We start from the raw sequence: 26,125 nt of genomic DNA, 5'->3' as shown, positions 1-26,125 counted from the left end.
GCCTCAACTTCCACCCATTGCCCCTTGTCCTGTCACTGGGTATCACCCAGCAGAGCCTGGCTCCATTCTCTTGGCACTCACCCTTTACACATTTATAAACATTAATTAGGGTGCACATGGCTTATTCCACAGAGAATAACTGCAAAGCTGAACTTTTAGAGAATGAGAAAGGAAAGCAACTAACATTTAAGAGCACTTCTTCAATGACTCATTCTCCATCAACGCTCGCAGTATTACCGTGGATGATGTAAAACATTTTCACACAATTTCTAATGGTGCATAAAATTACTACCAGGAAAGTTTACACAGAAAGAGGCCCAGAAAGGACAGGCAGACAAGTATGCTTGAACTCTGATGTCAGAACTTCAACCTTTTCTGCCTTGAGTTTAGTACACCAGTACACTTCTCTGAGCATGCATAGAGAAGTCCCAGTTATGTGGGTTGGATTGTCCTGTTTGGCGGATTGTTGCTGCTTTGTTGTCGTTGTTTTGGTGTTTTGGTTTGGTTTTCTTGGAAAAGCACAGACTGTAAGCTTAACATGCTGAAGTGTATTCTCTTATCAGGAATATATGAGAAGAAATTGAGGTTCAACCTTTGGCTCATCTCTGCGTACTCCCATCCGGCCTCTCCTAGGTCGCCGTATCACTTTAGTTGACCGATAGTCAGACTGGCTGTCAACCAGGGAGCCCACTGAATACCTCAGCTCTGCTGAAGTGTCAAGGTGAGGCCTGTAAAAAGAACCACAGAAGCAGATGGAGAGTGTAACAATAATACCGGTTCAATGACCTTCCATCTATGAACACAGATTTCTTTTTCTGTTAAAGCATTTTTTTTCATGCAATGAATGACAAAAACACATCAAAAATCCCCCCATAATTTAAAACTGAGAACTTGAAATCATAGCACAGGAAAATGAAGGAAGAAAACAAACAAAACCTTGGAGTCTTGAAAATTAAGGACTTACACAGTAAAACCTATCATCCAAAACTTTGACATGAATTCAGGAGAGTTAAAAGAACTGGCTGCTGAATCATAGAATCAACAAGGTTGGAAAAGACCTCGAAGATTATCAAGTCCAGCCTGTCACCCAAGACCTCATGATTACTTTTAGCTTCAAGTGCCACTTCCAATCCCTTTTGGAACGCCTCCAGGGACAGTGACTCCACCACCTCCCTAGGCAGCACATTCCAATGACCAACAACTCTTTCTGTGAGGAACTTTCTTCTCACCTCAAGCCTAAACTTCCCCTGGCACTGTTTGAATGGAGTACTCTGCATGTTTTCTTTCCATTACTCTCCTGAAGGCCTGAGGTTATAGTTAGCTTGTTACACGTTCCTGAGTGAGGATATCTTTAACACTTTTCTTTTGTAGGTCCGTGCTCTACATTATAAATATATTTGTTATGGTTCTCATTGGTTATGAATGATTCACCTTCAACTTAATCCCCAGGTTTTCCTCCAGTCTTGCTAAATCTTGGGACATCATGGTGAGGCACAGATTTGATGACCTCAGTGTATCTGTTCTTGGGGGAAGATATAGCTCCTCAGCCTTACTGTCTTTGGTCAAACAGCAGCATGAGAAGTTCCCTATCTGGTGTGGTAGAAGCATCCTGCCCACAGGCTGTGTAGGCCCACTCATAAGACCAAAGGCTCCATGCATCATTTTACCATTCAACCCCAGCAATGGCAACCTGACCCCTTTCTGCTTCTTTACACATAAAATGATATGAATAGCATGATTATAGCAGAAAAGTTACATGTAAGACATACTACACTAATAACTAATCATATATGCTTGACATCTCACCATCTACAAGAGCATAAAATGAGAGTTTAATGACGTACTTGGGTTTTTTTTCTACATTATTTCTTTTGTCCTAAACATGGGGGAAATGTTTACAACCCCCCACAGACAACTTACAGGGTTCACAGGAATGTTAATGATTCTTTTTGGGAAACAACACAGGAATAAATTTTGCTCTTGAACACTTCTCCCACTTTGGAAAGAATGCTCTTCATGAAAGTGATGGCTTTAATTCCAGGTATAGAAAAGGCTAAGTAAGAGAATGTCTGGTTCCCAAAATGAAGGAAATAATTCAGAGCACCACACTTATTTCTGCTGAAAAGTGCAGGCTGTGAGTGTGACTGTTTCCCTAGGCTCTACTTCCCTCTCTCTTTCAAAGCATAGAAATGCCTTGATTTTCCAGGAGAATAAATTACCTTGAATTCAAAATGCTCACACTTTGAAGACTGAACCCTTAGTCTCAAATTTCAAACATCACTTTAGTAGAGTAAAAGATAAACTATTACAGCTGTGATGCCTGTTTATTGATCAATGGGAAATGCAAAAAGGAAAAAAGATCATGGAAAAACCATGAAAGCCTCCACTACAAACTACTTTGATACAATGGTTTGACAAAAACATAATTACTGTCTGGTATTATGTCTACTGTGTCAAATTTCAAATAAGAAGTGAAGGATTTCAAGTACTAATGCATTTTCTTTGGTAAAAGTAATAAATGCCAGAAGAAAATACATTTTAGAATGAGGTACTGCAATTCCTGAAGTGTGAGTAGGTGTCATAGTAAATATCTAAGAGACAATAAAATGTCCCTGACACTGAATAATGTATTAGAACTTTGGTTCTGGGTGAAGGATAGAATGGAACGGAATGGAATGGAATGGAATGGAGTGGAATGGAATGGAATGGAATGGAATGGAATAGAATAGAATAGAATAGAATAGAATAGAATAGAATAGAATAGAATAGAATAGAATAGAATAGAATAGAATAGAATGGAACGGCACAGAATGGAACAGAACAGAACAGAACAGAACAGACTAGACTAGACTAGACTAGACTAGACTAGACTAGAATAGAATAGAATAGAATTAACCAGGTTGGAAAAGAACTTTGAGATAATCAAGTCCAACCTACCACCCAACACCAGCTAATCAACTAAACCATGGCACCAAGCACCCCACCCAGTCTCTTCCTAAACACCTCCAATGATGGTGACTCCACCACCTCCCTGGGCAGCCCATTCCAATGGGCAATCACTCTCTCTATGAAGAACTTCTTCCTAACATCCAGCCTAAACCTCCCTATTGTTCCTAGTTTGCTTTTCCACTAGTATCAGGCATAAACTTAATGTCCTGTTATGGTGTTTCCAAATCTCTCTGATTACTGCCTTCATCTTGGGGCTGAAAAATCCGTGGTCCCATGTTATACACCAAGCAAAGCTGAATTACCTCCTGCTAATAAAAATAGCAATTATCAGATATAATTGGTAAAATAAATAAATATGCTCATAGATGTACTGATCAGTTTCAGCATTAAAGATGATGGCTTCAACATCAAGGTCTCCTAGGAGGGAAAAAAATGGGTATTTTCATATGCTTTTGAAAATACTCCATAATTTAAAAGACTTCTCTTAATCTCAGTAATATTTCACTGCGTACTCCCTGCTTTACCTAGGAAAAAAATGAAAAGCAAGGGTAATAATCACTGCACAGATTTTACACTGCTTGAAGTGAGGAAATCCTTGTCGTTAACTCTTACCTTGACAGGGTGGGTTCCATTAAAGAACCTGCCCTCAATTTCATTTGATCCAGTTCTGATCTTAGTTTCTCTATTTCTTCAGCAAGTCTTTCCTGGAAATGAGAATAATAAAGAGATACTTAATTGTGATAGGGAAGATATTTATATTCTGAGATCTTGTTCTGGTAAAGTTAAACAAGGAAGCTCTACACTGAATGTAGCACTGACTGTAATAAGAAAAGACAGTGAATTCACTCAGGTCTCATTACTGCTAATAAGAAATGTGTCAAGAGGTAGTTGTATAGCACTTGACTGCTTTTCCACTAGTAGGAAGTGCTGGCAGAACAGTCTTGTCCCTGAAAGTTGTCTTTTTCTTCTAATTCAGCTAAGGTGAAGAAAAGAAGAACCAGAATGGATTTGTGTACTAACTGCACTCTCTGTGCCTGGCACAGTTCAGTATGTGGCATGTCCCCACCCCTGGAGGTTTTTAAGGCCAGGCTGGATGTGGCTCTGGGCAACCTGATCTAGTGTGAGGTGTTCCTGCCCATATCAGGGAGGTCAGAAGTAAATGATCCTTGAGGTTTCTTCTAACAGTTCTATGAGTCTATGTCATTTGCCCTTTAGAGACCAAGATCATATTCTGGCCTGTGTATTTACTGATAGAGACACAGACTTGGAGACAACCAACCACATTTTAAGTGACTTGTTGAGCTGCATCTTTATATCTTGCTCTTGGAAGTTGATGGTGTTCCAGTCTGAGCTGCTGCTGGTGAAAAGTGACCATGTGGCACAAAGACTGGATTTTTGGAACTACCTAACAGAAAGACTAGGACAACCACTAGTTGTATAAATAATTCTACAAGTTGTATAAATAAAAACCACCTACTAATAAAATGGAATGAAAGCATTTTAGAAGAAATTAAGAAAGGACCTGGGACAAATATGTAACACTGCTGGTCCTAGAGTTGAAGATGTTCAGTGTGCCTTAAGGGTTAATTTGCAATGAACTAAGAAAGGCCAATTTCATCTATATTTAGCATAATGCCACTGCACCTTTTAAGATGAATTGCATCAAATCAAGCAATTACATTCTTCACTGGGAAAATGTAACCAGGTATGCACTCTGCTCAAAAAGACTTTTTCAGAGTTAAAATTGATGGAACAAAAATTCCAGAGCCAGTGAAATGAATATGAATTTTAGTATTGACTTCCTGAGGCTTGGATCTCAAGCATGAACATAGCTCAGAACAACTGTTAGAGACCCTCAAAGCCCACACAAGGCATCCAGGGGATGAAATACATTATTGTTGATGCCAGGAAGATTTTGCCTGTTAGTTGAATAATTAATATACCGTATACAGGTTTCCAAATAACAAATAGATAACTTTTGATAAAACCAGATAAAATCACAGTGTTTTATAGTACCTTGTCATGTAAAGACTCTTCCAGATTTTTTCTGAAACTTTCAGATTCTTGAATCAAAACATTCTAGAAATAAAAAGAAGGGGGGGGGGGGGGGGGGGGGGAACCAGAGAGAAAAATTAGAGGCATGTTAAAAATCAGATATCACCATATACATGTAGCTTACATGTACAAGTCAGTGAAGTTAAGGCCCTGGAGGACAAGCCCTATGAGGAGCAGCAAGGGAGTTGGGGGTGTTTAGCCTGGAGAAGAGGAGTCTGAGAGGAGACTTTATTGCATCTTCCTTGAGCTGAGGAACTATCACATTCTTACATAATTATTTTCCCCAGGTTCTTTCAGTAAGCCTATTTCTTGCTTTGTATGACAATTTATTTCAATGCTAGAAACCAGAAGTATATCCTCTGAGAGGCTGTTTGGATATATCCTTCTCTCATGGGTTGAACTGGATCTGCTGCTGTTATCCATACCATGCCACAGTCATGCTAGCTGCACGAATGAAAGTGTTAACTGGAGCAAACCATTGCGGGGCTTGAAGTTCAGATTGCAGTGGGAGAGGCTTCCTGTTCTGGTTGCTGCTTCTGGGTTTGTGCTTGAGTGTGGGTTTTTTCCCCCACAGGAGGGGAGGCAGAAAAAGTAGGAGTTGGGTAGCTGCTGGTTTTGGCTTTCTGTTTGATGCTGCATTTCACTGTGCTGCTTCTGCAAATAGGCTAAACTGAGGTAATCATGCATTGTATTATTAGATGATTAGACATGCATTGTATTATAGATTATTAGATTAATTAGAGTATTAGCTTAATTAGATTATTATTAATTTGGATTTATGAGATTATTAGCTAAGGTGATTATGCATTGTGCCCATGATCTCTCATGTCATATTAAATTCTTGTCTCTTTATCTCAATCCTAAGTTTGGTGTGCTGCTCTTCCCCTCACTTTTGTGTTGAGGAGCAGGCAGGTTTGGCCTTCTGAAAGACACTACAAAATTTCCCTCAGATCAAACTGAAGGTGCATAAGAGGCAGGGATTAAGGAGGGGGAATGTAAAAGTTGCTGGATTTTAATTTTGCAGACCTACTGTGTTTCACACCATGAAAAACTTGTCAATAACACTCCCTCCCCAAAGATGGCTGCTCCTTCTCCTGTCGTGACACCATTCTACTCTTAGATGATCTTTTAGGTCCAATTCAACACAAACCATTGTATGAATCTATGAAGAGGGTTGGAATCAGCAGGTTAAAATACAGAAAGGGGCAGCGTATCTGAAATGTGGGCATTCCTTTGTTCATGTCCACTTTCACTGCCTCATACTGTGTTGCATTCCTCTGTTCTTGTCCACTTTCTCTCACTGCCTCATACTGTGTTGCATTCTGCTCCTTTACAAGCTCTTTGCTGGACTCCTTACTGATAAAACAAGGACTCCTAACAGTCAGCATATCCAGTTCACAGCAGTTCTGGGAAGATGCCCAAGTGCACTCTTCAACTGAGTCAAATGTGCAAGTTGGACCATAATTTGGGTAAGATTTGGTAACACAACACCAGCGTGGTTCCTCTCTCCTCATAAAAGTAGAACATGTTTCATAAGGCAGAATCTTTATTAAACTGAACTTCATGCTGCTCTTTGCACTGTACCTTTTCTTCAAGTGCTGCCATTCTCTCTTTTAAGTGTAGCTGCAGACGCTCATTAGATTCTGTCAAAAGTCTGTCCACGGTATCCGATAACCTTTTGTTGTGCTCCTCGTTCATTTTTTCCCTTTGCCTTGCCTTTAATGTAGAATAGAAGAGACAGATTGGCAGTGTCCAAAATTAACAAGTACAGTCTGGTATCATTAAGGGGAAAATAATAAAAAAGAATAAAAAAATAATCATGGGAACTGTTGCTATTTAAAGACATTCCAGAGGAAATGAATTGGTTACTGAGTAATGCATGTTCTTTCCTGTAGCAGCAGAATGCTTTGAGCATTGCAACTAGCATCTTGTAATGGCTAAATAAAGTGGAAAGATGCTGCCACCAGTGTGGTATGATTTGACTTATTGCTGTCTACAACTACCTGAAGGCAGGTGGTAGACAGGTGAGGGTTGGTCTCTTCTCCCAGGCAACCAGCACCAGAACAAGAGGACACAGTCTCAAGCTGCACCAGGGGAGGTTTAGGCTGGATGTTAGGAAGAAATTCTTCACAGAAAGAGAGATTGGCCATTGGAATGTGCTGCCCATGGAGGTGGTGGAGTCACCATCACTGGAGGTGTTTAGGAAGAGACTGGATGGGGTGCTTAGTGCCATTGTTTAGTTAAGTAGATGGTGTTGGGTGATAGGTTGGACTCGATGATCTCAAAGGTCTTTTCCAACCTTGTCCTATTCTATTCTATTCTATTCTATTCTATTCTATTCTATTCTATTCTATTCTATTCTATTCTATTCTATTCTATTCTATTCTATTCTATTCTATTCTATTCTATTCTATTCTATTCTATTCTATTCTATTCTATCCTATCCTATCCTATCCCATCCCATCCCATCCCATCCCATTCCATTCCATTCCATTGCATTCCACACATAGTGTAGTTCTATACTGACAGATTAATAGAAGGAAAGTGGTCTGCAGTACACATACTCTTTGAAGCTCCTGATTCTTCTCTTCAAGTTGAGCTTCCAAGTGCCTCATGCGTTCCTCAATGTTTCCATGTCTTTCTTCTGCCTGTAAAAACACAGAAAGACTGTTTCTGTAATTTAAGTGGCTTGGTAGGCTTTTCTCTCAGTAAAGTTTAAACAAAACAGAAAGCAAGCTACTACTAACTGCAAACTTAGTTTTCCAAAAAGAAACTTTATTTAAACAGGCAGCTGAACAGCATTGCTTGAAATGTGTCAGCTACAAAGGCCTGTTACATCCAAGCATCAGCAAAACATTGGAGTTATTTATGAGCAATGAAATCAGCCAAATGTAACATGCAGACTGTGCATGGTTTGAACACAAACCTGCCATCGTCAAATCGTAAGCTCCTGAAGCACTGAACTGCACGATGGTTGATTATCAATAAAAACAATTAAAACCCCAAAAAAATAATAAAAACAAAAAAAAGTTAAAGAAAAGGAAAACAAATCAGATGGATTCTATTTAGCAATAGAAAGTAAAGTCCAGTAGGACTACCTTCCTACGTATGGAGATCATTTCTTGTAGTTTAGCTTCCATAACATATTGATAATCATCAGATGAGGTAGAAGAGGTTGGATCAGACTAACAAGTCAAGGAAAAGGAGAGGGACAAAATTGAAAAATCAGAACTAAAGACACTGACACTGAACAGAACACAGCACAGAATGCTCAAAAGAAAAGAGTGACTGAAAAGTTAATACTTTTAACTGACAGATTTGGTTTATTTACATGGAATAAACTACACTGATACTTGGTGAACATGATGCAGTTGATGCAGAGAAACTGAAAACCATGGAATGCTGCTAAAGAAAAAAGCTATCAACCTACACATGGAGATTAAAGGTTAGTGATGGCTGGCTGATGACATATTACTACAGAGTGGATTCGAAGCGGTACTGTCTAAGCTAAGGTTGTTGACTTTTGTTTCTTTATGTATGGCAAATCAAACACCAGAACACTATGAAGCCAATGTCAGAAAGTCCTTTGTAGTTCTATTATTTTATAGGAATGAAAACAATGCAGAGATACTAAATTAATGGATCAGACAGTTACAGAACTGTGCAATGTTATGGTACATTCCCTAATTTCTAGAAAGCAGAAAGGACATCCAAAGAGATAAGGCTCAAGCTTTAGTATTCCATTATAGAATACACTACACAAGCCCTTTCATCCAAATAAACAATAAGTCTTTCATCCCTTATTGAAAGGATCCACCCCGGTGGATCTCTTTGGAAGATCAAGGCCATCAGATAAAAGAACCTATAAATAAAAATTCATTAATAGGAACATCATTACTGAGTGTATAAATGGTAATCCATCTGAAGACTCATTACTATTTCTGATAGAAGTTGACCTTAATTAGGTCATTTGCTGCAAAACATGAACATTCATGTTATTGTCATATCAAACAAGCCTGAGTTATCACTCAAAATGGAACAACAACAGCAACAAAAAAGCCCTTAAAGAAAGGGGAATGCTATATTGGATTTGTTGCTATGGGAACAGGAATGTGCATAAAGCCTATAGACAGAGCTCCTGATGACTTTGAGTTGTGAGCTCGTGCTCGTCAAATGCCATTTCACTCTGGCAGATTTACCTCCTCTCAAAAAAGAGGTCCTGAACTCCATCTTCAGATGAGCAAACTTTAATGTGTAGAAGAAATACTAATTTTGCCACTGACTTTTGAGACTTTTTCATGCAGTTGCCCACTAAACAATTTGTCATAGTAACTCGGTACAGATATCAAAGCAATTACAGATGGACATAATACTTTAAAATTACCCATTACTTAAACTCAGTAATATTATGAGGGCTAAAAGAGCAGACAAAAAACAAGCCTGTGATCCAGAGATTGACAAATATAAACTGTAGCTTTTGATAGGAAGACACTGAGTGAATCCTGCTTTGTGTAAATACAAGAGTAATGCTTAACTTTGAAGATCACTGCTATTCTCTTCAGAGGAAGGATGGTCACAAAACTCAGATTCTTGCAAAAGTTACATCAATATACATCAGTGACAAGGCTCACAATGCAGTTACTGTTTCTGATCATGAAGCAGATGTATTCTAATTTATTTCAACTTATTCCTTCAACTTATTCCTTATCTAGAACTATTTGCTGTATATCACAACTTGGACCAGTGACAATCCCTTAATGATTTTTATCTTATCTTTTACATATCTGTTTATTTCAGTACCCAAGTGCTGATAGAATAGAATAGAATAGAATAGAATAGAATAGAATAGAATAGAATAGAATAGACCAGACCAGGTTGGAAGAGACCTTCAAGATCATCGTGTCCAACCTACCATCTGACACCACCTAATCAACTAAACCATGCAACCAAGCACCCTATCAAGTCTCCTGAACACCTCCAGTGATGGTGACTCCACCACCTCCTCAGGCAGCCCATTCCAATGGGCAATCACTCTCTCTGTGTAGAACTTCTTCCTAACCTCCAGCCTAAACCTCCACTGGCACAGCCTGAGACTGTGTCTTCTTGTTCTGGTGCTGGTTGCCTGGGAGAAGAGACCAACCTCTGCTTCATCTCCCAGTTTGGATAAATAGAAAGATAGGGTTGGAACTGTTAAGTCCCTGTGACTGCAGAAAACCAGCTCATGCTATCCCTCTTCCAGGAAGAGGCCAAGATTTATCCCTCCCTGTAAAAGATAGACTCTTCCCCTTTCTGAGTTCTGGCTGCACTATTGGTTCAAGGTCTTCCTTTAAAGTGTCTCCAAGGGTTAGGAGAGGACTTGAAATCACCAAAGCTCTGAGCTGATTAATGGGAAAGGCTTAAATAATTCTACCCCCTTTAAAACCATTTTACTTGAGGGAGAGACAGAACTCACTGGGAGTATCATCCTACAAAATTAAACTACTGAGAAGTTTCATTAGCTCACTGTAAACTTTAAAAGCAGGTTACTTAATCTTCCTTGCCCCTCTACACTTCATTTCAGGTTAATGCAAAACGTGAAGATAAGCAAACCAACGCTTCTGTGTTCAAAGGGAATCTTATTTAAGTCTTCTGAAGTGTGGTGCTCTCTGACATAACCCATCTTTGAGAAGCTGGTGTAGTATTTTGCAAACTAAAAACCCCCATTTTTTTCCAGTCAAACTATGTCATACCTTATTCCTTAGCAGGAAATAGATTTATTCTTTCAATGCTTAAAACAAAATTGTGGTGCTAGGCCTAACTATTATTTGGAAGAGGTGCTGGAATAAAATTATTATGAGAATTATATATGTCATCTGAATTTTTATACAGAGAAAACACTCTTGTAGGAACATGATGTTCTCTTAAGATTCTTGTATCCATGTAATTCTCTTATTTGGTAGCTTCCTACTGCTTTAATAATTCACTAAGGTATATGTTTAAGATACACATAAGTCTTTTCCTATGATAGTTTTCAGTTATTTCACTTAGAAGATTAAAATGTTGAGATAATAATTCATTAAGGTATATGTTTAAGATATACATAGATCTTTTTCTATGACAGTTGTCAGTTATTTCACTTAGAAGATTAAAATGTGGATAAGTAGATCCTTGATAAAAATAATCTTCCTTAATCTCCCCCCACAGTAGGGACATGAACCAAAAGGGTGTCTGCTGTATCCTCTGTAAGGGCTAGGGAGACAGAAACACACATACATACCTCCCTTTTCTCTCACTTGCAGAAACCTACCTGTAGACAAAAGCTGCAGCAGCAGCTAATGAGCCTAGCTTGAACAGGCTCTCAAAATGAGGGTTTCAACACCTCTCATTTCCCTTTATGCTAGAAAAGGCCCCAACCTAGGTCTTACAGAGACCCTTCCAGATAAAAAGTCCTAGCAATTCAGCTGTTCCTGAAGGGGTTTGCAAATGCCTCCTGCCCAGACTTCCCCCAGCCATATAGGTAGGATTGACGTGCCCGTGGCAGCTACAATTTATTTGTTGTGCATGTGAGTTAGCCACCTCCAGATATTCCTACTGGAATAAGCCCTGAAAGACTTGGGAGCCTACCAGAAAAATACTGAATATTTCTGTCTCTTGCCTTGTGGTCTGAGGTGTGACACAAAGGCTGAGATACCAGTGTTAGCCATGTTCCTGTAAAAGAATTTCAGATACACAAGACAGACAGGTCAGCTGTGGACTCAGAAGCTCATAAGAGGACAGAGTCTCAAGCTGCGCCAGGGGAGGTTTAGGCTGGATGTTAGGAAGAATTTCTTCTTAGAAAGAGTGATTGGCTATTGGAATGTGCTGCCCAGGGAGGTGGTGGAGTCATCATCACTGGAGGTGTTTAGGAAGAGACTGGATGGGGTGCCTGGTGCCATGGTTTAGTTGATTAGATGGTGTTGGATGATATGTTGGACTTGATGATCTTGAAGGTCTCTTCCAACCTGGTCCGGTCTATTCCTATTCTAAACAGAAGGACTTCTTCCAACTTGCTTTGATAAGACAGAATTGAGTAGAACCTATACAACTACTTGCTTGGCAGACCATACAGGATCACAGGATGTTAGGGGTTAGAAGGACCTCAGGAGATCATGGAGTCCAACCCCCCTGCCAGAGTATGACCATAGAATCTAGCACAGGTCACACAGGAATGCATCTAGATAGGTCTGGAAAGTCTCCAGAGAAGGAGACTCCACAACGTCTCTGGGGAGGTTCAAGTGATCTGTGACCCTCACAGTGAAGAAGTTCCTCCACATGTTGAGGTGGAACCTCCTGAGTTGTAGTTTACATCCATTGCCCCTTGTCCTATCACGGGATGCAACTGAGTAGAGCCTTACCCTACATTCTTTGCAAGATAGGACTTGTATGCTTGTTCACTAGTACTCCCTACAGGAGGACTAGCAAAGCATAGAGTGTGGTATTCAGCAGCTAACATTTAAGAGCACTTACTCAGCACATTCAGTTATAAATACATTTGTGAAATTGTGCATCTTAGGCCACATTAAAAATGTATGGACGAAAACTAACAACTCCATCCCTGATCCCTATGAGATACAAGATGAGGCTTAATGCTCACTTTGCTTACTCTATGCGATGAAACAGCAAAGAAATCGGCAGTATAAGCCAGTAAACAGAGAGGAAAATTCTGTTTTGAGGGAATGCTGAAGCAGCTTGTATCATTGCACTCTAACCCTGTTAAAACTCGGCTGCTGATCCTGCTGCTAATGCGCCCACACATTAAAAAATAACGTTGTTTTCATATCATCTGTTACTGCTGGCACTGAACATTTCCCAAGTCTCTGCATCTTAGTTTAAAACAAAACAAAACAAAAAAACCCCAAAAAGTTTAAAAAAAGTCCAGTTTCAGATGTAGGAAGCACCTGTATGATACAGGTGCTATGACTTTTCTTCCTGTGGTGGGTTAACACCCATAGTATCATCGTAGTATCATTCTGGGTTGGAAGGGACCACAAGGATCATCTAGTTCCAACCCCCCTGCCATGGGCAGGGACACCCCATACTAGATCAGGCTGGACAGAGCCTTATCCAGCCTGGGCTTAAACACCTCCAGGGACGGGGCCTCGACCACCTCCCTGGACAACCCATTCCAGGGTTTCACCACTCTCATGGGGAAGAACCTCCTCCTCACATCCGGCCTGAATCTCCCCACCTCCAGCCATCCTGAAACAAAATCTGAAACAGGGGGGAGGGCTTGTGGGTGCTTTACCCTCCCTTCTGGGTGTTTTCCCCCTGGGAAACTGAGTCTGTTCCACTCCCCTCTCCCTGCCCAGCTAGGGTATAAAAAGCAGGACATTGCAGTCATTAGGCCTCCTTTTGGCTCCTGCCTTTCCTGCATGAGAGCTACTGCGGCTGCCTTCCTGCTTCCTGCCTACGTGGTCAGGCCTGATCCTTCTCCCTGCTGCCTCTGTGCCACATCAGAGAGAGACTGGTTTTGTATTCTTGTTTCTTTTCTCCCCCTCCCATCCATCCTTGTTCCTTGCCCTTGTGAAACTTACCTGTTATTGTTATATATATATTGTTTAAAGAAAACTCTTTACCTCTCTACTTCCAGACTGACTCCAAATTATTGCTTGGTGGATTTGCTCCTTCCCTTTCCTTTTTTTTTTTTTTTTTTCAATTTTTCCCTCTCTGTTGGGAGGGAGGAGGGGGGAGCAGGAGAGAGATTCTCAGCCTTGCCCCCACCTGAGCTCTTAACTCCCAGTTAAGGCTCAAACCACTACACTTCCTCATGCTGAGCTGAAGGGAAAAAATCTAAACTTTTCTAAAGGCACAAGCCAATTTCCATGTTTTGAAACCCTGACCTCTGAACATCTGCTGCCTGCAAATTGTCTTCTGGCTGCTTCTTATGGTACAGATTTCTGTGCCTGTCCTTCGAAGGACTGAGTTGCTGAAGAAGAAAGGCTGCATTATTGCGTTGAGCTATGTGAGGGAAAACAAAAATAGATAACCATGGTGAGTGAGTGACAAGAGCTCACAAACTTATCAGCTGCTTGCTCACATGCTCACTTCTAACTCATTATGAAAGTGACAAAATATGTTGGCTTGTCAGCCCTTTTCTGATAGATATCCACCTCTTTTTTTTTTGCTAGATATCTACACATTATTGCTTCTCCTTTCAATTTTCCACTATCTTCTACACCTTGATGATTTTGTAAGCAACTCCTTCTATCTAGCTCTGCCAAACTTGCTTCTTTCATTTATTCCTCCAGCCAGGACAATCTACCATGGAAAGGAAAGCATGAAAAGAGGGGTGTGTTGTAAATGTGGAGTTTTCTTAGGCTTTCCTCTCCAGAAAACTGTTTGTTTTTTATTTGGTTGGTTGGTTGGTTTTTTCCCCTGTAACATTTATTACCTTCCTTCTCCAGCCAACACATCACCTTCTCTTTCTCAGAGAGAAACTTCTTGCAGCACTTCTTTCCCCCCTTTGCATCCTTTCCACTGTAGACTCCTTTCTCTTCTCTACTTACTGCAAACCCTATCCCCACACTGTCACAAAACAAGCCTTGTGTCCCAGTTGCTTCCAGATTTCAACCACTTTTTTTGTCACCTTTAAAATAAACTGAAGGTGTTACTATGCTAAATGTGGTTTATTATGATCATGGTTTCCTCTTCTCCATCTCAGTGCTTCTCCAATGCAGCTAAAAGGCACTGTTGGTATTTCTGGTGACCTGCATACAGGAATGATGGAGTAAAATGTTACTTGCTGTCTTGTGATCAAAGAAGTGATGCTGTACCTCTGTTGCGCAAGCACGCGAGGAGGAGAGTGACTACTAATGGGAGTGAGTGAATGGAAGTAGGTAGATGCTGGTTGTCACCATTAGACCCCTCCTTGAATACATGCAAGGAGAAACTGTGCTTGACAGACTAACCATATGAAGATTCTGGATGCTCCAGTGTCTGTCCCTTCTGAGGAAAATAAACATCTTACAGTGTAAAGAAAAGTTTAGTTAATATTGTAGGGAGGTTCTTTCTACTACCTACTGCCTCTCCTCCAGGGCAGGCAAATAGATCAATACTGTGAGAGTGAGTACAAGGTGGCTCAATGAGTCATGACGGTCTAAATCTTGGGATACATGCTGAGAGCTGTGCTTCTTGTCATGACCAGACAGATATCAGTGCAAAGGCCAGGCAGGAACAGCACAGTACATGGGATCATGCTATTCCAGGTTAGTCTGCAACAGGCTGACTAACCCTCCAGTTGCTCACCCAATGGGCAGAACACGGTGGAAACAAAGCCAAAGAAAAGTTCAAATGATTCAGGTAAAATTATGAGTACTTATCTGAGTTCACTGTATAGTCCAAACTTTTGGAAGTTCACTCCTTATGAACTAGTTTGGGCATGGAAAAGTAGCAAAAGACATTCACTAGCCCATATGTGTATATATATATATATGGAGAAAAAACAAATCCTTTTACAAACTGACAGCATAGAAGGATCTCATCCTACATCCTTCTTTTGCAGGATCCCAACCCAGGTTTATTGTGAGGGAGTATATAATAAATTGAAGGCAGAATTGTGACATGCATATTTTAAACTCAAGGAAGGGGGGGAAACTGCACACAAATCCAGAACATGTTTGTTCTATCACCACAAGAATATAACTGCTCTTATATTTTACCCACAGTGAAGCAGTCATGTTTTTCAGTTGCCCAACATGATTTTCTTTAAATAAAAACATGGTAAAGACATTAGGCTTAACTCACCTCTTTCATATGGATTTAACCCCATTAATCTGAGATAAAAGACTTTCATTGAGGTAGTGCAAAGGAAGACAATCAGTTTTGACTGTTTTGCAATGGAGAAAGACTAGCTGATTCAGGGGGCTTATCATTTACCTAGTGTGCACAGGCATGCAGTGACCACAGCTCAGCTAGGTAGACTTAATGTAGTCTGAAGCCGGCTAATTTAAGCCCCACTGACAAGGTATACACAGGCACAAAACTCAAGGGCGGTATTAATTAAGCAATATTTAGCCCCTTACGTAGATCTTACAGCTTTCATTGAGTAGCTAGTGTGGTGACAGTATACCAGCTAGGTAATTCATAGCTACTTAAATAAGCTGCAGTGACTACAGAGTCATCATTGTTTCCAAGCTACATTTGTGTGCTCGAGGAAATGTCCTGGACTATATTCAGAGCTGTCAAACTAACTTAAATAAGCTCTACAGCTTGAAAAGATGTTGTATACAAGAAGCATAAAATGCAGGCTTCTTGGGCCTACTGGCCATATCCTGACCTTCTTCATCTGATGTATTCCCAGAAGACAATTTCAACTTAAAGAAATTTCTTCAGACATTCGAGTAATCACAGAGAAATGAACAGAACCGGCATAGCATTCTGATAACACTTCTTAAGTCTCCTGCTTGGCAAAAAAACAAGCTTTGATGAAGTACATCAAAGTGAAATGGGGTGGATCGTCAGCTCTGCTCACAGCTCTCTAACCACGTCCCATGGAATCATGTAAGAAGACAAACGGAGATGCGTACTGCAGCTTTATGGTCACAGCAACAACGGTAGGATCTCATGGAAGACCCTGCGTGCTCCGCATGGCTGAAATGGGATTTCTTCTTACAGTAGCTGTGAGTCGTATGTGTTCAAGGAACGATGCAGTTGCAAGGAAAGACATGCTCAAGACTGCAAAATACTTACTGGTGCCTAATTGCTGGAGAAATAATTCAGGGGAAATCCTCTTAAAATAGAATGCAATATTTATTTATGTTTAGCTACTGAGGGCATTAGAAGATGTGATTATTTGCTGAATCAGGAACTGGAAAAAGAAAAGTTAAAATGCCAAGGGTTTGCTCTTATGTGCACCTGAGCTTTTATTAAAATACAATGATATTTGCTTGGTATTTCAGGTAACTCTCTTTTTTTTGCTGATTCTTCTTATTTTTTCCCCCCACCACATTTAGTCTTTCTTTCAGATCTGTATACACCTAAAGCGGACAGCACAAAATCTTAATTACTGAATAATGATTTGGCCTTAATGAAATGAAATGAAATGAAATTAAAGGAAATGAAAGGAAATTAAATAAAATGAACTAAAAATAAAATGAAATAAAATATAATGAAATGAAATGAAATGAAAGAAAGTGAACTACAAATGAAATGAAATGAACTAAAAATAAAATGAACTAAAATATAATGAAATTAAATGAAATCAATTGAAATGAAGTAAAATGAACTGAAAATAAAATGAACTAAAATATAATAAAATGAAATGAAATGAAATTAAATGAACAAAAAATAAAATGAGCTAAAATATAATGAAATAAAAAAAAGAACTAAAATATAATAAAATGAACTAAAAAACAATATAATAAAATGAAAAAATATAATAGAATGAACTAAAATAAAATGAACTAAAATAAAAAATGAAATGAAATTAAATTAAATAAAATGAAATAAAATGAAATAAAAATAACATTAACTAAAATATAATGAAGTGAGATGAAATAAATTGAAATGAAATGAAGTAAAATGAACTAAGAATAAAATGAACTAAAATATAATGAAATGAAATAAAATGAAATAAATTGAATTGTATTGAAATGAAATTAAATGAACTAAAAATAACATGAACTAAAATATAATGAAATGAAATAAAATGAAATAAATTGAAATGAAATTAAATGAAATAAAATGAACTAAAATATAATAGAATGAAATAAAAACAATATAATAAAATGAAAGAAAATATAATAGAATGAACTAAAATAAAATGAACTAAAATAAAAAATGAAATGAAATTAAATAAACTGAAATGAAATAAAATAAAACAACATAAAATTAAATTATATTAAAAAGAAAAAACAACAACAAAATCAAAATGCCCAAATCAAATCCCCCACCCCCCCAAGCCTCTCTTTTCCTACTCCTTAACTAAACTGCTTTAAACCCAGACTTTATTAATGAGCTGCTCAGCACTTCAGGCTTCACTATAAATGAAAACAAAACAAAACAAAACATGAGATTCAGAAAAAAAATTGCATCCAATTTAAAACTAGCTAGCCACACACATAGCTAGAAACATTCCCTCACCATAGAGAAAAGGAAGCTTAGACAAATCAGAAAAATACTTAACACAACCTCTTAAAAGCATTTTTTTTGGGGGGGGGTCTGATTTTCAAGAGAGAAAGAATTAAACATGTTACCGTTATGTCTTTATGAAGGTGATAGTACCTGAGCTGATAATCCTTGCAGCGCTAGCTACATGCACACCTGAACGTACTAGAGGCCAACTATGAAAACTACACAACTGCAAATTTATTTTTGTGTGTATATATATATATATATAAAAATTATAATTTTTTCCTGCAAGAAAGCTGACAGATAAGAAATTTATCCCAAGAAAAAATTAATACAAACAGTTTGAGGTCCTCTCAGGGTTTTATATTTGTCTAAAAACCAAAATAATTCAAAACTTTTAAGTATATACTGCAGGTTGCCTTCATTTGAGTGGTACAAATGACCCCAGCTGCCACTAAGGGTTGATTTCATAGCACTTGTTGGAATGAAAATCATTGTTGTTTCTCATGCACGGTGCATGAAAGCGTCCAGAAGAGCTCAGTAAGTGTAAGGAATAGGACTTTTCTCCCCTTAAATTGGAAACTCTTATGCAATAAAGTGAATTCTCCTTGGATAAGTAATGTTCTCATGTATTGGAAATGCCTGACTCCATTCTAAATATAGCCTAGGCTAACTTACAGGTGCCCATTGTTCCCATCATCAAAATGCTCAGAACTGCAAATGCAGCATTAAGACCATCCTTGGTTAAAACTGTGGCACATACTTAGCAGGAAACCTTTTCTTCTTTCAGATCAGCCTGATACTGCATTTAATTTGTCCTTGAGATGAGGCATCAGGGTGCAAATCAGCATTAAACCATGAGGCTTCTGAAGCGAACCTATTTCTTAGGGCAGTACCTTAGTCAGAGCCGCAATTCTCTGAGCCAGTTCAGCCTCCACTTCAGGTAAGGTTTCAGCCTTCCTCATGGTCTGCTGCAGCTTCTGCTCAGCCAGCTCAAGACGCTCTTGCAGTTGTCTGTTTTTGTCTTCCAACTGAAGGTATAAACAGACATTAAAACAAAATAAAAATCATCAAAATTAAGATATTTCTTTTTTCCTTCACCCCTAACAATTAAGGATACCTCTTCAAATGGCCAAACAAAGCTGGCAGAATCTGGAGAGTTTGAGTTGGGATGCTTTAATTTCAATTAAGGATACCTCTTAAAATGGCCAAACAAAGCTGGTAGAACCTGGAGAGTTTGAGTTGTGATGCTTTAATTTCAATTGAGGATAGCTCTTAAAATAGTCAAACAAAGCTGGTAGAACCTGGAAAATTTGAGTTGTGATGCTTTAATTTCAATTGAGGATACCTCTTAAAATGGCCAAACAAAGCTGGTAGAACCTGGAGAGTTTGAGTTGTGATGCTTTAATTTCCCTGAAGAGATAGTCTCTCACACACACACATATATAGGTATATACACACATACTCTGTGTGCGTACAAATATATCTGCACCAAAACACAGAAGCAGAGATGATCAGACTTATTTTCTATACAGCATTTGATATTGTTTGAAGACATGCTAAGTAAAAAAAACAAAACAACAACAACAAAAACCCTCCAAAACCCCACAAAAAGGCAAAGCAAAACCCAAAACAATCAAGAAGTGTGACACTGAGGATCAGTTTACTCTTTAACAGTTTGAATTGTAGAATGATATTAATTTCATGTTAGCTTCCAGTTCACATGGTATTCTTCAAACTCTAAACCAGTGGTTTCTGTCCACTTTACACTTCAGTTCTTTGAATCACTGTGGAAACAAAGTACCATGGCAGAAAGCTGCAAAATCATGTTACACACCTAAAAAAACATGTCCATGTACAAAGCTTTTGTTTACACACCACTAATATGTGAAATGATTAGTGTACATTGTATGAACATTTTAATCTTCTCTGCAGGAGGGGATTTCTTTTGCTTAGGCTGTATTTCTGATTTTTAAATGGTTTTTAAAATAGAATTCAGAAATTTTTGCATAAGAAACAAAGATAATCCTTTACTTAGGGGCTATGACTACGTGCACGTATGCAAAACACTCTCAGAAAACACAGTTATTTTCCAGTGTTGAATGTACACATTGATTTGGTACTCACGGTTGTAGCAGCTGATATGAGGCTTAGAGAGCATAGAATGGTTTGGGTTGGAAGGGGCCTCCAAAGGTCATCTAATCCAACCACCCCTGCAGTAAGCAGGGGCATCCTCAATGAGATAAGGCTGCTCAGAAACGTACTGAGCCTCACCTTGATTATTTCCAGTGATGGGGCCACAACTACCTCCCTGGGCAACCTGTTCCAGTGTTCTACCACCCTCATAGTAAAGAACTTGTTCCTAACATGCAATCTAAATCTGCTCCACTCTAGTTTGAAGCCATTGCCCTTTGTCCTATCACTACAGGCCTGTGTAAACAGTCTCTCTCCATCTTTCTTGTAGGCCCCCTTCTGGTAGTGAATGTCATTATTAGGTCCCTCTAGAGCCTTCTCTTCTGAATATGTTAGGATTCTTTTATAATTAACTGATCTGGTCACTAAAAATGAACAGATTACCGTAATGAAAACCTCCTGCTGTAGACCTAACCCCTTTCTTGCATTGATTTTCATTGTGTCTGAAGAGAGCAAGTGACAAATGCAGACACTGCACCTGACGTAGGATGGCTTCCTTGTTTGCCAGCTCGTTTTCCAGCTTATCGTTCATGTCATGTATGGAGGTGGATTCCCTCTGTGCACTGAGGTAGCGCTTCTCCAGCGTAGTTATTCTTTCTTCCATATCTTCCTTTTGTGCCATTGCCTAATGTGACAAAACCCAAAACCAAACCAAAACAACACAGCAATTAAAATGCTGCATACTTTTCTACCAGTTTAACTTTCATGGTACTAGTAGAGAGGGATGCAAGACACCCTTAGCAGTGATTTTTCTGTTTCAAAGGTAATTTATTCCCTTTGGGATTTCTTGTAAGTATGATATTTAAGGTAAAACAAAGATTCAATCCTCACCTTTTGTATATTTTTCTAGCTTATGCATTCTTAATGCAATAAAAACCCAAAACACATAGGAAACACAGCTTGCTTGGTTCTGAAACAACATCAGACTGGATCAGATAATACTACAACTGATATAATTACACAACAGGAGAAACAGAGTAATGATGTGGGGGAAATAATGCATAAGCACAGGGATATATAACACATACACAACATATAGGTGTTCTCCATATATGTTATGGATAATGATCTCTCTAAAACCTTAATCAGCTTTTATTCACATATTATGAGCTAGCCTCACCGAAGCCAACAGCTGTAATTCAGGTAATTTGTCAGCCTGGCTGTTACATTGCTTATTTCTCTTCAATTAACTTTAGTGAAAGAAGAAAGTTTGGAGTTTCAAAATTGTGTCTTGCTCCTGAGAAGATTTACATGTTGCCTCTTTCACGATGAACTTTGCTGATGAAGATGTCTTACTCTTTGTGCTTTGTTGCATTATGAAATCAATATTGACATTAGTTTAAAGTAAGATGCAATGAACATGTAGATGGATCCAAATAGCTAGTCCTAAAATGGACCATATCCAGGTGGTCCTTTTGCAGATTGCAGGGCAAAAATACCCCCATAAAAATAGTAATTATCTATGGAATTCATTAAAAACACATAGGGGGAAAAGAATCCCAATATTTCATTCAAATTCCACAGCATTATACTACTAATTTTCTTTTGTGGCAGCATGAAATAATGGAGACAGGCACTTCTGCCTTCACAAATGTCTTTCACAGCAGACTTTGCACTGACAATTAGTAATTATTCTACAAGTAAATGTATTAGTAGCCACTTTTCCTAGGAAGTGAAGGGCTGAAAGCAAGCCTGTAGCTGGTGTAATGTGGCATTGAAGAGAAACAGCAAATGGCAATCAAGTGTCTGTAACTGGATGAAAAAATGAAACCACTTAAGAAGCAGAGGACAAAGATGTGAGGACACTTTCAGGCTGTGTCAGGAATCAGAAGCCCTGAAGGAGCACTTCTTCCAGAACAGTAGAAATGACAGGTTCAGTATATCCATACAACAGCATGCACACACACAGAGATCCATACAAATCCACTGCTTTTTACAACAGAGGTATCCTAAAGATAATTAATCTCATTTCAAAACCCTGGAAGAGAATCTACAAGCCAACTATCTTCAGCTGTTGAGAACATCCACATATGAGAAGATACTCTACAGAATGATAAGAAGTGCCACAAATTTAAGGGGAGGGAAGGAAAGGGAGATTGAATTGCACTTACATTTATTGAGAGATGGGAACAGCAGATTATAACAAAGGCAATGAAGCCACGACATGAGTGAATACTGTAATTGATTACATAAATAGCACTGTTTTACAGCCCAGGAGTTTTAACAATGTATTTTGAACTAAGCATGTGACCAGCATCTCTAACAAAGTTCATTCCTCTTAACAACTTGAAACAGCTGAAAACTTGCCACAATGCACTCTACTTCTTTTAAACTCACACTAAAGCACACAGGAGTTGACTTTCCTTCTGAGTTGCACATATATAACCCACTTTTACAAATGTGATTATATAAAGAGATTTCTAATGATTCAGAAGGAGATTTCTAGCACTGTTTCTTAAATATCAATTTGTGTTTCCTCTGTACAAGGGCTTTTTATCAGTGCTTGGCTTCTGCTGCCCATATTCATTTGCCTCTATCACTTTGTAGTGGGCACCACAGGAACAACAGTCAAGAAACACAAGGTGGCTGTGGTGAACTCCTTACCTCTCTAATGTCTCTCTGATACTTGCTGTTCATCTCCTCTGTCTTAATGAGCTCCTTTCTGGCAGTCTCTGCTTCCTGCTCTACCTCTCCCACTCGCGAAGACAGTGCTGCCAAACGCTCTTTCATTTGTGCCATCTCATAGTTTTGCTTTTCCAGCAGTTCCTGAAGTTCAACAACTTGGCTGGCTTCGTCATTGGAGTCTATGGAGCCATTTGATAGGCGCTGTGAACAAAGAAGTGACATTACCTATTAGTTAGCTTTTTAATGTGGACTCAAGTCTACAGAATTTCTCAAACAAAGATGACTTTAAAGAATGACAGAAGCATCTAAGAAGAGAAAACCATACTAATTTTCATAGTAGATACAACAGGTGTACTAAAGAAAAAAAACATTTGCAAAATCTTAGTATTCATTCATATGGTGTGCACTAATAAGACAAGAAACAACATATTAATAAGACTTATTCATTAGTGGTGTACTCTAGTAAGACAAGAAACAACAGGTTCAAGCTTGAATGTAGAAGACTTCACCTCAACATGAGTTGAAACTTCTTCCCAGCAAGGGTGACAGAGCACTAGAACAGGCTGCCCAGAGAGGTTGTGGGGTTTCCTTCTCTGGAGACTTTCTAAACCCACCTGGATGCATTCCTGTGTGGACTTGGACTCGATGATCCTCAAGGTCTCTTCCAACCTTAGTTATACTGTGATACTGTGGTACCTCCAGTTGACTACCCTAAGTGATTCTGCTTTGGCAAGGGGGTTAGACTCGATGATCTCCGGAGGTCCCTTCCAACCTCTAATGTACTGGGATACTGTGACCAAGGCATTCCAGAGTGTAAAATCACATAGAAGCAATCATTTGTAGTAAGAGGAGGACACTGTACAAAAATACCTTTAGTATGACATTGTGACTATTCAAATATGAATTGTAATGCTACACCTAAAACCCCCACCAAACCACATGCATACCTCTTAGCTAAACTTACACAGCATTTGAACTTAATCAGTCTCTTTAATCTGCAAAATAGGCTGAGCTGTAGTGTGGTGGTTTGAGCCTTAAGTGGGTCTTAAGTGAGTCTTTAAGACCAGGCTGGAGACGAGGCTCTGGCCAGCCTGATCTAGTGTGGGGTGTCCCTGCCCATGGCAGGGGGGTTGGAACTAGATGATCCTTGTGGTCCCTTCCAACCCTAACTGATACTATACTATTAAGAGCTCAGATGGGGGCCAGGCTGAGAATCCCTCCCCTGCTCCCTGCTCCTCTTTCCCAATAGAGAGGAAAAGAAAGGGAAGGAGCAAATCCACCAAGAAATAATTTGGAGTTGGCTTGGAAGTAGAGAGGTAAAGAATTTTCTTTAAACAGTATTTATAGATATAGATATAGATATATGTAACAATAACAGGTAGGGTTCACAAGGGTAAGGAACAAGGATGGATGGGAAAAAAGAAATATGAAATACAAAACCAGTGCTTTGCAAAGGCGTGGGTGCAGCAGGGAGGACCACGTGGCAGAGAAGCAGGGGAACCAGAAGTAGTCCTCATCAAGGCAAAAGGCAGGAGCCAAGAGACCTAGTGGCTGTAGTATCCTCCTTTTTATAGCCTTGCTGGGCAGGGAGGGGGAGTGGAACAGACTAAGTTAGTTTCCCAGGGGGAGAACCCCCTGCAGGGAGGGCAATGCTCTCACAAGCCTTCCCCCCACTGCTTCCAGGATGGGTGTAACCCATCACATGTAGAGAGGAAGCAACACTAATAAATCACAAATTCAGTGTACCAGAAAGTGCTTATAGAGCCTGGACAACACACCGGTTAGATCCACATTGGAAAGAAGTTCGACTCAAGTAACTTGTGTGCTGATGAAAACCCTGGTATGAAAAAAGTTAAAAATCAGAAAAGGAAAAAGAAAAAAAAAAATTGAGAATCCAGAGCTCACTGCATTTGGAATATCACCTCAGGAACAGGATTTACACCAGAAATAAGTGATTTCAGGAAGGAAGCATGTTCACTAGCAGGAGGAAGCTCAGGGGAGACCTCATAGCTGTCTACAACTACCTGAAGGGAGGTTGTAGCCAGGTGGGGGTTGGTCTCTTCTCCCAAGCAACCAGCACCAGAACAAGAGGACACAGTCTCAAGCTGTGCAGGGGGCAGTTTAGGCTGGAGGTGAGGAGAAAGTTCTTCACTGAGAGAGTCGTTCGCCATTGGAATGTGCTACCCGAGGAGGTGATGGAGTCACCATCTCTGGAGGTGTCCAAGAGGGGATTGGATGTGGCACTTGGTGCCATGGTTTAGTCATGAGGTCTGTGGTGACAGGTTGGACTCAATGATCTTTATGGTCTCTTCCAACCTTGGTAATTCTGTGATTCCATGACTAGCTGGTATTGTCTTATTGTAATAGATAGTCACATGAACCTTTCCTAGCACATTAGCAGCCATGGTTTCAGATAAATTCAATTATCTCATTTAAAAAGGACAGACAAAAAGAACACACAAGCCCAACATTCATTTTGACCAATCATATGAAAAAAAATAAACCCAAAGTTGACCAAATTTGTCACCACATACCGGATAAATACCTGAGAAATCACAATGCATACTAAGGGATGTGCCCTTGTGGCCAAGAAGGTATCCTGGGGTGTATTAAGAGGATTGTGTGCAGTAGATCGAGGGAGGTTCTCCTCTCCCTCTACTCTGCCCTGGTGAGACCTCACCTGGAACACTGCATCCAATTTTGGGCTCCCTAGTTCAGGAGGGACAGGGATCTGCTCAACAGAGTCCAACGGAGGGCTACAAGGATGACTGAGAGACTGGAGCACTGCCTGATGAGGAAAGGCTGAAAGACCTGAGACTGTTCAGTCTGGAGAAGATAGGACTGAGAGGGGATTTAAGAAATGTTTATAAATATCTGAGGGCTGGATGTCAAGAGGGAGGGGGCAGGCTCAGTTCAGTTGCACCCTGGGATAGGACAAGGGGTAATGGCTTTAGACTACAGCACAGGAAGTTCCACCTCAGCATGAGAAGGAACTTCTTTACTGCAAGGGCCACAGAGTACTGGCAGAAGGTCCCCAGAGAACTTCTGTAGTCACCTTCTCTGGACACTTTCCAGACCCATCTGCATTCATTCCTGTGCAACCTGTGCTAGATTATATGGTTATGTGGTCCTGCTCTGGCAGGAGGGCCGGACTCAATGATCTCTGGAGGTCTCTTCCAACCCCTAACACCCTGTCATCCTGTGATCTGTGATTCTT

The 26,125-nt window shown here is 39.6% G+C and overlaps 1 protein-coding gene across 7 annotated transcripts in view; it reads right to left on the bottom strand.

The window, feature by feature from the left end:
- The window catches only part of PPFIA2 (PTPRF interacting protein alpha 2), a 373,279-nt gene that overhangs the window by 53,094 nt on the left and 294,060 nt on the right, over window positions 1–26,125 (bottom strand). For all 7 annotated transcript variants that reach the window (XM_068170564.1, XM_068170572.1, XM_068170556.1 and 4 more), the window contains 8 exons: window positions 22,888–23,109; window positions 20,762–20,908; window positions 18,987–19,121; window positions 7,569–7,652; window positions 6,589–6,720; window positions 4,966–5,028; window positions 3,562–3,653; window positions 593–728 (listed from right to left, as the gene is read on the bottom strand). In XM_068170564.1, the coding sequence (XP_068026665.1) occupies window positions 593–728; window positions 3,562–3,653; window positions 4,966–5,028; window positions 6,589–6,720; window positions 7,569–7,652; window positions 18,987–19,121; window positions 20,762–20,908; window positions 22,888–23,109 (1,011 nt within the window). The remainder of the gene's footprint in view (window positions 1–592; window positions 729–3,561; window positions 3,654–4,965; window positions 5,029–6,588; window positions 6,721–7,568; window positions 7,653–18,986; window positions 19,122–20,761; window positions 20,909–22,887; window positions 23,110–26,125) is intronic.

Source organism: Melanerpes formicivorus, unplaced genomic scaffold (assembly GCF_026170545.1).
Source record: "Melanerpes formicivorus ecotype bairdi unplaced genomic scaffold, bMelFor1.0.p_v2 SCAF_3, whole genome shotgun sequence".
Classification (NCBI taxonomy): domain Eukaryota; kingdom Metazoa; phylum Chordata; class Aves; order Piciformes; family Picidae; genus Melanerpes; species Melanerpes formicivorus.
The sequence above is the reverse complement of the archived record's forward strand: the minus strand, read 5'-3'. Positions and strand labels throughout refer to the sequence as shown.